The 13,547-nt window shown below is 46.3% G+C and overlaps 1 protein-coding gene and 2 pseudogenes across 7 annotated transcripts in view; 2 read left to right on the top strand and 1 right to left on the bottom strand.

The window, feature by feature from the left end:
- DNAI1 (dynein axonemal intermediate chain 1) overlaps positions 1–13,547 on the bottom strand; it is a 92,787-nt gene that overhangs the window by 56,224 nt on the left and 23,016 nt on the right. For 4 of the 6 annotated variants that reach the window (XR_015170107.1, XM_086416642.1, XM_086416644.1 and 1 more), the window contains exons 3-9: positions 12,166–12,264; positions 11,923–12,003; positions 6,113–6,239; positions 5,752–5,861; positions 5,251–5,370; positions 4,064–4,123; positions 1,595–1,729 (exon numbers count right to left, since the gene is read on the bottom strand). Coding sequence is in view for 5 of the 6 variants with exons in the window: in XM_086416642.1 (XP_086272768.1) it covers positions 1,595–1,729; positions 4,064–4,123; positions 5,251–5,370; positions 5,752–5,861; positions 6,113–6,239; positions 11,923–12,003; positions 12,166–12,264 (732 nt within the window). In the remaining variant the exon portion in view is untranslated. The remainder of the gene's footprint in view (positions 1–1,594; positions 1,730–4,063; positions 4,124–5,250; positions 5,371–5,751; positions 5,862–6,112; positions 6,240–11,922; positions 12,004–12,165; positions 12,265–13,547) is intronic. The other 2 variants (XM_086416646.1, XM_086416647.1) reach the window with 1 other exon arrangement.
- On the top strand, positions 1,858–2,882 carry LOC147367465 (large ribosomal subunit protein uL18 pseudogene; annotated as a pseudogene). The gene has a single exon (XR_015169191.1). The product of XR_015169191.1 is annotated as a large ribosomal subunit protein uL18 pseudogene (transcript).
- On the top strand, positions 13,020–13,177 carry LOC147367464 (small ribosomal subunit protein eS27-like pseudogene; annotated as a pseudogene).

Here is a 13,547-nt window from a genome sequence, read left to right as displayed (position 1 = left end):
CTGCATCCCTGAGGGTGTTAGACACCAATTCTGGTAGGGTTGAGACCTAAGGACAATTTTCAGCCTTAGTCAAAGGGATCTTTCTTTTACTTCATGGGTCCTGGTGACTGCAGTTAAGGTTTCTTTAACCATGCTCCCAGTAGAGAGCCAAACCCTGATGAATCTTCAAGTGAATCTTGATCCAGGCCAGTAGCCCCCCTGAAGCCCCTAAACTCTAGAGAACAGTGCAGGGCAAGTTAAGGGTCTGGACGAGACAAATGCAGGGCCAGGACTTAGCTTTCACCTCAGGGTTCCAATACCAGCACAGTCATGATCACCAAGTGCTTGCTCTGATTACATGAAACTCAACTGTACAGCTCCTATTTAGTCAGGGCCTGGAACCCTCAAACCTCCCCTAAAATGTGACTTTATCCTGGGCGTGGAATTGAGTGGAAGTGGGCATACTTCAGAGAAAGGGAGAGTGTGATCTGGTTTAGATTCCAGGGTGGAGCAGAACTACTTCCCTGAGAGCTGTTGGGAGCTCTCCAAGGTGCTGAACATGACCTTAGCTTTCTGTGGAACTTGTCCTTCCTGCCCAATTGCAGATCAGACTCATCCTGATCTTCATACTGGGACCCTGGCTCCTGACCCAGCTCTCTCTCTATTGAAGGGATACACATGGCCCCTCAGCATCTCCCTGTGGTGACCATCCCTGCAGTGACTTTTCACTGTAACTTCCATGATGAACCCCAACCTATGCTGGCTACACACACAGTGAGCTCCCAACCATGACCTCTACTATGACTCCTGCATAGCTCTTCATTGCAAATTCAACCCAGGGTGGTCACTCATTGGCCTGGGCTCTCTGGTACCTGTGATTAGCTCTGACTTGCCTCCTGGACCTGAAGAATTGAGTGCAAGTAAACCCAAGGACTGAAGCCCAAAAAGCAAATCTCCCTCTCAAACCTCATGAGCTTTTGCCCAAGGAGGTGGAGCCTTATCCTCACATGCCACTCTGTCCTGGGAAGCCTCCCCAGCTCTCCCAAGGTGCATATCAGGCAATGGCACCCCACTCCAGTACTTTTGCCTGGAGAATCCCATGGATGGAGGAGCCTGGTAGGCTGCAGTCCATGGGGTCGCTAAGAGTTGGACACGACTGAGTAACTTCGCTTTCACTTTTCACTTTCATGCATTGGAGAAGGAAATGGCAACCCACTCCAGTGTTCTTGCCTGGGGAATCCCAGGGACGGGGGAGCCTGGTGGCTGCCGTCTATGGGGTCACACAGAGTCGGACATGACTGAAGTGACTTAGCATAGCATAGAATAGCATGTGTCCCGCTGTCCCCTAGCCCGACAATTCTGAATTCCTGCTAGCCTCCAGACCTATAAGAAATTGTTGGGGGGGGAGGGGGAGGAATGTGTGGAATGCCAGAGGCAGTTATAGCTCTCCTCACACTTTCCTACAAGGAAAGGGCTGTTCATAAGTATCACTAGCATGCCCCCTGCCCTTAAGTGTCTGTGAAGTCCTACCAGACAGCCAGGCTTCTTTCTACCCAGGAGCCAAGAGCCCACTTAGTCACTCTCTGTGACAGAGCCATGGGAGCCCTCGCCAAACCTGGGACTCCATAGATGTCATCTTCCTCATGGCCATTTTCCCCATCTTTTTAGCCACTGGCGTCTTTGTCTTCTCCTTCTCTTTAGTCTTTTCCTGCTTCTCGAGCTCTTCCATGTAGGCATCATAGATCTCCCACTAGGCAAAGGCAAGATGAGAAGGATCATCTCAGGGCACAATCTTCACCTGGCCAGCTCTTCAGCCTTTAGGGCTTGAGGAGGTGATCCTAAACCCAGTCACGCTTTCCTCCCCCCCGCCCCCCCCCTGGAGCCATGCTGGTTCTGCAGCTCTGTGGCAAGCCGCGGAGTCTGGGTTCTGATCCACAGGATGGGGTTTGTTAAAGTTGTCAAGAACAAGGCCTACTTCAAGAGATACCAAGTGAAATTCAGAAGAAGGCAAGAGGGGAAAACTGACTACTATGCTCGGAAACGATTGGTAATCCAAGATAAAAATAAGTACAACACACCTAAATACAGAATGATTATTTGTGTAACGAACAGAGATATCATTTGTCAGATTGCTTATGCCCGTATAGAAGGAGATATGATAGTTTGTGCAGCTTATGCTCACGAACTCCCAAAATATGGTGTGAAGGTTGGCCTGACAAATTATGCTGCGGCATATTGTACTGGCCTGCTGCTGGCCTGCAGGCTTCTTAATAGGTTTGGTATGGACAAAATTTATGAAGGGCAAGTCGAGGTGACTGGAGATGAATACAATGTGGAAAGCATTGATGGTCAACCTGGTGCCTTCACCTGTTACTTGGATGCAGGACTTGCCAGAACTACTACTGGGAATAAAGTTTTTGGGGCCCTAAAGGGAGCTGTCGATGGAGGCTTGTCTATCCCTCACAGTACCAAACGGTTCCCTGGTTATGATTCAGAAAGCAAAGAATTCAGTGCTGAGGTACACCGAAAGCACATCATGGGGCAAAATGTTGCAGATTACATGCACTACCTGACTGAAGATGAAGATGCTTACAAGAAACAATTCTCTCAGTACATAAAGAACAACATAACTCCAGACATGGAGGAGATGTATAAGAAAGCTCATGCTGCAATAAGAGAGAATCCAGTGTATGAGAAGAAGCCTAAGAAAGAAGTTAAAAAGAAGAGGTGGAACCGTCCCAAAATGTCACTTGCCCAGGAGAATGATCGGGTAGCTCAGAAGAAGGCAAGCTTCCTTAGAGCTCAGGAACGAGCTGCTGAGAGTTAAACCAAACCACAATTTTCTATCAAGATTTTTCAGATAAAACAATAATAAACTTATTGAACAAGAAAAAAAAATAAAAAATAAACCCAGTCACATGCCTTCATAGCAACCTCTACTTGGCCCACTGCAATTATGCATTTAGTGACACTCACTGCTAATGGTCAGCTCTAGGACAGTAATGAAGGGACTCTCAGGGCACCCCTGAAAGCTGGTATTTCCACCCTGCAATCCAGGGGCTTGGTTATCAGCTGGAGATCAGTATCGTTCCAGCCTACCACCTCCGCCTGGCAGAACAAATGGGCAGTGATCAGCTAGATTACCTTTTTCTTAGTGATTTATGAGACTCTGAACTAGGTAATTTAAAAAATGACCCCCTACTATAGAGATGGGATAAACAGGCTGTCTACAGCCCTGATCATACCTTCTCAGCATAAAGAGATAAACAAAAGTAAGGGAATTACTGCTAACTGGATCTGACAGCAAGAGAAGCCCAAGGATAGTAGCAGAGGAAGCCGCATGGATCAGGGGCTGGGCAAATGCCCCAGGTAGCTCTGTGTGCTCCCCAGAGCTGAGTAGTCACTGCCACCTGCAGGCCAGAGAGGCAATCCGCCCGCCCTTTAATAATTCCCCCAGGGGCCGGTCCTGCACACTGCACTGTACTTCTGTTATCTCACTCAGAGCCCTCCAGCAACCCTGTGAAGCTGCTTGTCATCCTCATTTGATAAATAAAGAAACTGAGGCATGAAGAGTGACATGGTTTGCCTAGGATCTTACAGTGTGAGCAGCAGAGTTGGGGACTGAGCTCAGGTTATCTAGCACCATATCCTGCCCAAATCAGTGTGGTTATCCCATGGGACTTGAGGGGGAAGGAGGGTCTGCAGGAACACTGAAGGCTGCTGGAAGGGCAGGGTCAGACTGCTAACACTGCGGAGTCAGCTGTGAGGTGCCACGGGCTGCAGAGAGTCCTGGGGAATGTACATTCTCCCCAGTCTTGGAGGAACTTCTAGAAACCATACCTGTGCCCACCTTGGACAGTCTTATCCTGGGCTGTTTCTAAGCCCTCTGAGTAGAGACCTACTGTCTCATGCGCCTGGAGTTCAGAGACTGGACAAGGAGCCAGGAAGTGGGTGGATGAGGAGGGCAGACTTGCAGAGGAATCTATGACCACACCAGTCCCCCTTGTTGTTGAGGGAGCAAAACAAGGATATGGATGCGGGTGGGGTGGGGAGTGATGGCTTTTAGACTGGCCCAGGGTCTCACCTGGTTGGCTGTGGCTGAAAAGTTTGTCCTAGGAGGAGGCTCCATCTGACATTCTCGGTCCTAGAGAACAATGACAACAGGTGACCCACAGAAAGCCCTTAACTCCTCTTTCCCCAGTGGTATAGCCACATGAGAAGCATTTGCTTGGAGCTGAGGGAGGGGTGGGACACAGCACTGGGGAAGTAAAGGGTGGCCTGGGCAAAGGACAAACTGATGCAGTGAAAGCCTAGACTTTTTATGCAAGCCTCCTTCAGAAGAAGCCTAAACTAGAAAGTAGGGCCACTGAAGCCCGACTGTGACAGTTTTAATCAAGAAGAACTCCAAGTGGGGGATGGACAGATCTACAAGAAGTCAGGCCTTGGCCAGCCTCCAGATGCTCTGGTCAACCTCTGGCAAGCCATTGGGCCAACCTTCCTCACCTCAAGATGATTTCTTCCATATGCTGGGGTCTCTAGCTTCACCAGGCGAGTGCACCTCCCCCCGCCCCCCGGCCCCATCATGTCTCACCCAGATTACTCAGTGTCAGCACAGGGACTACAGAGGGTGGTTAGGAGCTGCCAAAAACCCACCCTGCAAATATTTTCTCCCATCCAGTAGGTTGTCTTTTTGTTTCATCAATGGCTTTCTTTGCTGTGCAAAAACTTTTAAGTTTACCCAGGTCCCGTTTGTTTCTTTTTGCTTTTATTTCTTTTGTAAATATCTGCCCTCCTCCCAGATTGACTTGTGTAGAACGCTGCCTTACATATGTGAGTCTCTCACCTGAAACCCTGACAGGTGCTTTCAGCCCATACTCAGGTTCCTCCATATTTATGAGCCAGGGAAATACCAGCCAGTCTATCAAAGAGACCATCAGCTTCAGTCAAACTGGCTCCTAGTCTTATCTCCCCGGCACACTCTCATCTCCTCTACCTTCCCCAAACTCTGACCTCAGCTTTGAGGCCCAATTCATGTTTCAGTCTCTTGATAGAGGAATCCAGCTTCCTTGTTACTCCCTCTGAACTCCTGCCTGGATGACTCACAGGGACATGAACACATGCTCCCAGCTCTCCTTGGAGAGCGAAACGGTTCCATCTGCCCCATCACCTGCCAGGCTGAGGGCTGCAGGGGTTGGGGTTAGGCCTGCTTCTTCCCCACTATGGACAGTGTGGAGCTTAGAGGCAAAGGGGCTGGGTGGGGGGTTGCTTTACCCGGAGAGGGTTATTGAAGGTTTGTGAGGCCCTCTCACTGAAGTTGAACTTGTTGGTGAGCTTTCGCTCCTTGGGCTGCTTAGGAGTCATCAGTTCTTCTTCAGCCATTTTCTCAGATGCCTGGGAGGAAAAGAACAGGCCCACAGGACCAGGACTGAGCGGTGAGAAGAAGGTGGTGTGGGGTGGGGAGTGGGGAGAAGTCATGTCCTGGGGTAGGATGGGAATGTGAGGGAAGGATGATGCCAGAGGTCTTGGCACTGTGGCCTCTTCACTTCTCACCTTCAGTCCCCACCCCCCGAGTGTCCTTAAAGCCTCCTGCCAAAGCTGGAGCCGTAAGGGGTGGGCGAGTGCACGCTCAGTCGTGTCTGACTCTTTGTGACCCCATGGACCGAAGCCTGCCAGGCTCCTCTGTCCATGGGATTTTCCAGGCAAAATACTGGAGTAGGTTGCCATTTCCTCCTCCAGGGAAGGGGTAGGATGGACAGCAATATTATACTGAACCTCAACTATAGGCACATCTGTTTGACTCCCAGCTTCAACTTCCTTGGGCTCTTCTTCTTCTTCCAGGATTTCTGTTTCTGAAATCACCACCTTGGCGGACTCCTGAGAACCTTGGTGGGATACTGCTGTTGAGCCCAAAGTCCCACACACTCCCCTATCCCCTGGCAGGGCAAGGCCTTCTTGGTTTCTGTCTTTCAGACCTCGCCTGCCCCAGGGTTCTCCCAGACCTCTCCAGGAGAGCCAGCTGTTCGACTTTATGAAAGGAGAGGCTCTGCAGTGTTCTGGCTTAGCCACCTCCTCCCTACAGTGACCAGAGAAAGGGGACTGGGCTTTGCAGCCTCAGGTTGACCCGGGGGCTTACTGGCTGCTAACTCATCACGGTAGTGCTGCCGCCGCCCTTCATCCGAGTCTTTGGGGATCAGGTTCCCGACCTGGGTGAAGTGAACTGCCAGCTGGTCCACAAAGCCAATGAGCTTGTACGTGCCTTCCTGGGAAGAAAGGGGCTGCATCAGACCAGGGATCCCCAAAGGGCTGGCGTCTAAATACAGTCTGCCTTCACTCGAAAGGCCTGAGACGGTCCATCTGTTAACAGAATTATCACTTACTAAATCCTCAATTAACCTGAAGTTTTCACTGCATTCCAGTTTCAAGAAGAGAAAACAAATGAAGTTGTGGTTGTTTTTAAGTTCTCGTTAAGACTTTTTTTACTTTTCTTTTTAAATTTTATTGAAGTATAGCTGTTGTATTGGGTTGGCCAATAAGTTTGCTTGGATTTTTCATAACACCTCACAGAAAAATCCTAACAAACTTTTGGCCAACCCATACAATATTATATAAGTTGCTCCTGCTGCTGCTAAGTTGCTTCAGTCGTTTCTGACTCTGTGCGACCCCATAGATGGCAGCCCACCAGGCTCCCCTGTCTCTGGGATTCTCCAGGCAAGAACACTGGAGTGGATTGCCATTGCCTTCTCCAATGCGTGAAAGTGAAAAGTGAAAGTGAAGTCACTCAGTTGTGTCCGACTCTGTGCGACCCCATAGACTGCAGCCCACCAGGCTCCTCCGTCCATGGGATTTTCCAGGCAAGAGTACTACAGGTGTGCAATATAATGATTCACAATTTTAAAGGTTATATTCTAATTTTTGTTGTTGTCTGATAATAGTTATTATAAAATACTTGCTATATTCCTGTGTTGTACAGCATATCCTTGTAGCTTATTTTATATTTAGTACCTAATAGTTTGTACCTCTTGGAGAAGGCAATGGCACCCCACTCCAGTACTCCTGCCTGGAGAATCCCATGGACGGAGGAGCCTGGTGGGCTGCAGTCCATGGGGTCGCTAAGAGTTGGACACAACTGAGCGACTTCACTTTCACTTTTCACTTTCATGCATTGGAGAAGGAAATGGCAACCCACTCCAGTGTTCTTGCCTGGAGAATCCCAGGGACGGGGGAGCCTGGTGGGCTGCCATCTATGGGGTCTCATAGAGTCGGACACGACTGAAGCGACTTAGCAGCAGCAGCAGCAGTGTGTACCTCTTATACCCCTGCTCCTATACTACCCTCCCGCCTTCCCTCTCCCCACTAGACACTACTAGATTTGTTCTCTATATCTGCGAGTTCGCTTCTTTTTGTTAATTTGTTAGTTCATCGTGTTTTTTAGATTCCACATATAAGTGATATCACACAGTGTTTGTCTTTCTCTGAGTTACTTCACTTAGCATAATACCCTCCAAGTCCATCCATGTTGCTGCTAATGGCAAAATTTTACTTTTATGAGTAGTTCTCCATTGTGTATATATATACACCACATCTTTATCCATTCATCTGTTGATGGATGCATAGATTACTTTCATATCTTGGTAATTATAAATAGTGCTGCTATGAACATTGGGGCGTATGTATCTTTTTGAAGTAGTGTTTTTGTTTTTCCCAGAGTGGAACTGCAGGGTCGCATAGTAGTTCTATTTTTAATTTTTTTCAGAAACCTCTGTGTTGTTTTCCACAGTGTCTGCATCAATTTACATTCCCGTCAACGGTGTACGCATCCTCACCGGCATTTGTTATCTGTGGTCTTTTGATGATAGCCTTTCTGACAGGTGTGAGGTGATACCTCACTGTGGTTTAGATCTGCATTGCCCTGATGATGAGTGATGGTGAGTACCCTTTCATGTGCATGCTGGCCATCTGCATGTCCTCTTTGGAAAGATGTCTAATCAGGTCTTCTGCCCATCAGTTTGGGTTTTTTTTTTTTTATGTTGAGTTATATGAACTGTTTGTATATTTTGAATGTTAACTCCTTATCATTTGCAAATATTTTCTCCCATTTAGAGGTTGTCTTTTTGTTTTATCAACAGTTATCTTTGCTGTGCAAAGGTAATCATTTAATTAGGTAACCATTTAATTAGGTCCCATTTGTTTCTTTTTGCTTTTATTTCCTTTGCTTTAAGAAACAGATCCAGTTTATGTCAGAGTGTTCTGCCTATGCTTTCCTCTAGGAGTTTTATAGTTTCCAGTCTTACATTTAGGTCTTTAATCCATTTTAAGTTTATTTTTGTATATGGTGTTTGAGAATGGTCTAATTTCATTATTTTACATGTGCTGTCAAAGACATATTTTAAAATACATTCTTCCAACTCTGAGTGACTCTGAATTGACCTGTCACTGACTCCTTCATCCATGTCAAGAGATTCTATCTTGCCTGCCTTACCAGAACTCAGAGAGGTCACACATAGTCATCAAACACACCTGACCTGGCCTTTTCTCCACTCTATTTAGTGGATGCCAGGGCTGGATAGATCCTCAGAGACACCAAGTCCCCCATCCCTTAAGAGGATCACAAAAATCTAGAAAAGATTGGGGCTTGCTTGGCACTCGTCAAGTCACATGGCAAACGAGAAACATGGCTACTATTAAAGCACAAGAAACCTTGTTCATTCCTTCACCAACAAATAATTTTTGAATAGACACAATGTGCCAAGTATTTTCTAGGTTCTAGAGATACAAAGCTTAGCAAAAGCAGATATGATCCCTGCTTTTATAAAGCTTATAGTCTGGTTCCTCTAGGCTACCTCCTTAGTGATCAGCATCCTAGCCCTAAAGTTTGAGAGCAGGGGTTCATTCCTTTTTTTATTTTATTTTATTCATTTTTGGCTGTGCTGGGTCTTCGTTCCTGCATGGGGGCTTTCTCTAGTTGTGGCAAGCAGGGGCTATTCTCTAGTTCATGGGTTTCTCGTGTGGTGCATGGATGTCTTCTCTTACTGTGGAGCAGGGGCTGTAGGATCATGGGCTTCGGTAGTTGTGGCTCGTGGGCTCTAGAGCATGGGCTCAGTACTTATGTCACATGGGCTTAGTTACTCTGAGGTACATGCGATCGTCCCGGAATTGAATTTGTGTCTCCTGCATTGGCAGGCAGATTCTTAACCACTGGACCATGAGGGAAGTCCCCAGCCCTTTTCAAGTCATACAGAAAAGTATTACCTTTGTATGGCACACTGAGATAAACTCACCACAGAGGAAACCAGCCCATGGGCTAGTACCAGGCCCACCTGTCCCTGGAGAACAGAAAGAATCACTATTTCTGCACACAGAATGGGACACTCTGCCTTTAAAAGTCACCATAAAGTTCTTCCTCTCTCAGTAACACAGATGGATGGGGAGATGGGACAGTGTAGTACTTAAGAGCATGGTCTGTGGATGTGGGCAGAATTGGATCCAAATCTTGATTCTGCTCCCTATTACCTGCATGATCTTAGGCTTAGCCACTCTAAGCCTTAATTTCTTCATCTGCAAAATGAGAATGAGTAGTTTGCAGGCTAGTTAAGTACTGAAAATAATGAAAGCAATCTATCAGGCACTCAAAACAGACAGCCTGACGCATAATAAGTGCTCAGTAAAAATACTAGCTATTATTTTGACAATGGAGATGTCCACGAGAATAAATTATCCATATAGTTGTCATTTGAGATGTCACCTTCATCCTGTCCCCAGTAGTGACTAGGACCTTCCTCTTCAATTAGGGATGGAATTCAGATTCCATTGCTTCTGTGCAAGGAGGAGAGGCATGCTTAGATCAGAGCACTCTGCCTCTCCAGGCCAGCACTTCAAGGGAAAGTAATAGCTTTGGAGACCTAAAGCTCTTAGATCTCAGGGAAGGACTTGGAGGCCAGCTCTGTGGGAGGAATGCCAGGCAGGCCTGGGAGGCTGTTAGAAGGTTGGAGGAGGTGAGCCTGCTTGGGAGCCCATGGCTACCCAGCTGGCAGCTGACTCACGGGAATCTTTTCTAATAACTGGGCTTCCAAGAGGGCAAGAGAGGTACATTGACACCAATCCTCTGCCTGTAGCATGCCTCCCACTGAGTCCCAAAGAGATCCTCTTTCAGAGGTCAAAAGAACAGGAGCTCATAGAGTGCGCTGCACTCCAGCATAAGTTCAGGGACGTGAGGCAGCTTCTCTCTGCCACCTACCCCCTGCCCCTTAACGGGCTGCCTGAGGGACACCATGAGCACAACTCACGTGTGGGACCTCTCAAGAAATACACCTGAATTTGTCCCAACCTCTTTGTGGAGGCAGTGCCTACTCAATCTTGAATAAAAAGCAGTGTGCTCACAAAAAGATTCACAAAAACTGGTACATGAATGTTCATAGCAGCATTGTTCATAATAGCTAAGAAGCAGAAACAATCCAAATGTCCATCAGTTGATGAATATTATTTGGCAATAAAAAGAAATAAAGCACCGGGACATATTACAGCATGGATGAACCTTGAAAACAGTACGCTAAGTAAAAGAAGTCAGTCACAAAAGATGACATATTTATTTGATTTCTCTTGTATGAAATGCCCAGAAGAGGCAAATCTCTAAAGCTGAAAAAAGGATTAGTGGTTGCCTAAGGCTGGAAGAAATGGAAAACTAGGGAGTGGCAACTAAGAGGTATGGGGTTTCTTTGGGGGAAAATGAAAACGTTCTAGAATTGCTTGTGGTGATGGTTGCGTAATCTGTAAATATACAAAAAGCCATTGTATTGTACACTTTTAAATAGGTTATTCTATAGTATGTAAAAATTATATCTCAATAAAACTGTTTTTAAAAAAGAGAAAGAAACTGCTCATAGTGTGCTGTCTCCAAGGAAAAGGACAGGAGAAGGAGGTTTAGTTTCCATTGTGTGTTCATTGCTCTTTCCAATCTTTTGAAGCAAACAACAACAACAACAAATCTTTGGAAGCTAGTACCATGGGTTTCTAGAATTCTTTTATATATTCAAAACTCTGTATCTGTGCGTGTGTATGTATACACACCATTTTTTTAAAGAAGCGGTGTGATGTTGCTTTAGAGCCAATCAAACGAGTTCAAATTTTGCCTTGAATCCTGGCTATGTAACTTTTGTAATTTGTTTTCTCTATTTACCCTTTGTTTCCATAAAATGAAGACAAAAATTGTTCCTATAGCAAAAAAACCCTGAGGATTAATGAGCTATCCTCTGTAAAAGTTCTAATATAGGACCTGACACTGCCGCACTGGCTTCTGGAGACCCGGTGATTGATGTTAGTGACTAACACATCACATACATTGGAAAAGCACTTTTCCTACCAAATTATTCACTTCAGGATTCTTGAAAAGAGTGGCTCTGCAGGGCACTTAAGACGATGTAATTAGTGAGACTGAAGGAAGATTTGTAAAGAAATTTCAAAAATCTCTAGAAAACTCCATGTAAAATCTCAGGGTTTCAGCCAGCGAACTCACTTTAAAGGTGATTTCTGCAAGAACTGAGAGCCAGGACTTCCCTGGTGGTCTAATGGTTAAGAATGTGCCTGCCAATGCAGGGGACATAGGTTTGACCCCTTGTCCAGGAAGATCCCACATGCTCCACATGCTGTGGAGCAACTAAGGCAGTGAGCCACAACTACTGAGCCCATGCGCCATAATTACTGAAGCCTTTGCCCTAGATCCTGTGCTCTGCAACAAAAGAAGCCACTGCAATGAGAAGCCCGCACACCACAACTAAAGAGTAGTTCTCCTTTGCTGCAACTAGAGAAAGCCTGCACGCAGCAACAAAGACCCGGCACAGCCAAAAATAAATTAAATTTTTTTAAAAAGAGCTGAGGGGCTTTTGCAACATAGCAAGTTACCAAGCCCAGGAGCACCCAGAGGCCTCTACCCCAGAGAGGATGACTTACTTTGAAGCTGTACCTGACGATGTTCTGGGGTGCATGTGGGTTGTTGGCCGTCAGAATCCGGGTGAACTCCTCCTTCAGCTCCTGAGGGAGAGAAACACCAAGAGGGTCAAATGTAGAGGCCCCCACCCCCTCTGAAGATACCCTGCGATGTAAGCAGACATCTGGCAACCTAGGTTCTGCACAGAGTCCATCTCCAAGGCTGGAGGCGGTGGAAGGGGTGGGAGGAAGATGCTGCTCACTTACCGCATCAGTCAAGTCCAGTTGGTCAGGGGGTTTAACTGTGGCTTTGGACTGCACCCATTCATCTGTCCCTTCCCCTACTTCAGTCCCTGAGTCTTCATCCTGGACAAAAACCTCACATGAGAAACAAGAGCCTTACCTGCTTAGAGAAGCAAGCAGCCCTGTAAGAAGCCCTTTCATTCACCATCCTCCCAGAAGCCAAGCTCTGCCCCAAGATATAGAACACAAAGCATACAACAGAGCGCTCACGCGAGGGTCCAAAGGAACTGCTCAGACCGGAGTTTTCATTGCCTGGAAGATCATGGCCCCCTCAGACCTGGGGGTCTGGGTTTAGCTGGAATACTGTGCTGGGTCTTTGGCCCCAGGAGCGAGACCAGAACTGGCTCCTTCTTACTGCTTCCCATGCAGCCTGGAAGCTAATAGCCAGGACCAGCTGTGCAAAGGCCTCCAGCCATTCTTTAAGCTACTTCAACTCTCATTCACATTTTACCTTCTAGTTTGCCACCTTAAGGTTATTGTTACAGTAAAACTCCCTGTACTTTGTAACTTGAAGCCTCATAGTCCTATCACAGCCTTGAAGCAAAAAAATAATAATAATAATAATTAACTAGAAGTTTTCCCTTTCCCTGATAGACAGTTAAATACCTTGCCACAGTGGCCCATGACATATTAAAAAATATTCACCCTCACTAGCAATCAAAGACATGGAAAATAAAACAATGCAATTTTTTCATTATTAAACTGGTGAAGGGCGGTGACCGCTTTCCCATGAGAAAACACAGAGGCTCTCCTTCATCCCTGTCCAGAAGAGGAGACACGAGAAGAAGCACCTGGTGCAGAGCACCAGTTCCTACTTCATGGATGTGAAATGCCCAGGAATCTATAAAATCACCTCTGTCTTTAGCTAACACTCACAAACAACAGTTCCGTGTGTTGCTCTACTGTCCTCAGCCAGCCTACAGGAGGAACTGCAAAGCTTACAGAAGGATGCTCCTTCAGACAGAGACAGCCCTAGAAGCACCCTGAATCCAGAGGGATGGGAAACCATCCTAACCAGTACATTTTGAACACAAAAAACAAGCAAGCAAGCAAAACAAAATGAAACCAAAAAAACTGTTTAAAACTGAAACCAAAGAAAACCAAACAGACAAAACCAATATCCAGTGTTGGTGAGGCTGTGGGAAAATGGGCACTTGTAAATTAGTACAACCTTTCTAAAGAGCAATTTGGAAATATTGATCAAAAGCCTAATAAGTATTGAGTTGGCCAAAATATTTGTTTGGGCTTTTCCATAAGATGTTAAGGAAAAACTTGAACTATCTTTTTGGCCAACATATTATTTGTACTCCTTGATCCAAATTTCTATGTATAGGAATTTATATTAA

This window comes from Bos grunniens, chromosome 8 (genome assembly GCF_055505025.1).
Source record: "Bos grunniens cultivar Pamir isolate PY7600 chromosome 8, Bosgru_T2T1.0, whole genome shotgun sequence".
NCBI lineage: Eukaryota > Metazoa > Chordata > Mammalia > Artiodactyla > Bovidae > Bos > Bos grunniens.
This window is presented reverse-complemented; position numbering and strand designations above follow the sequence as displayed.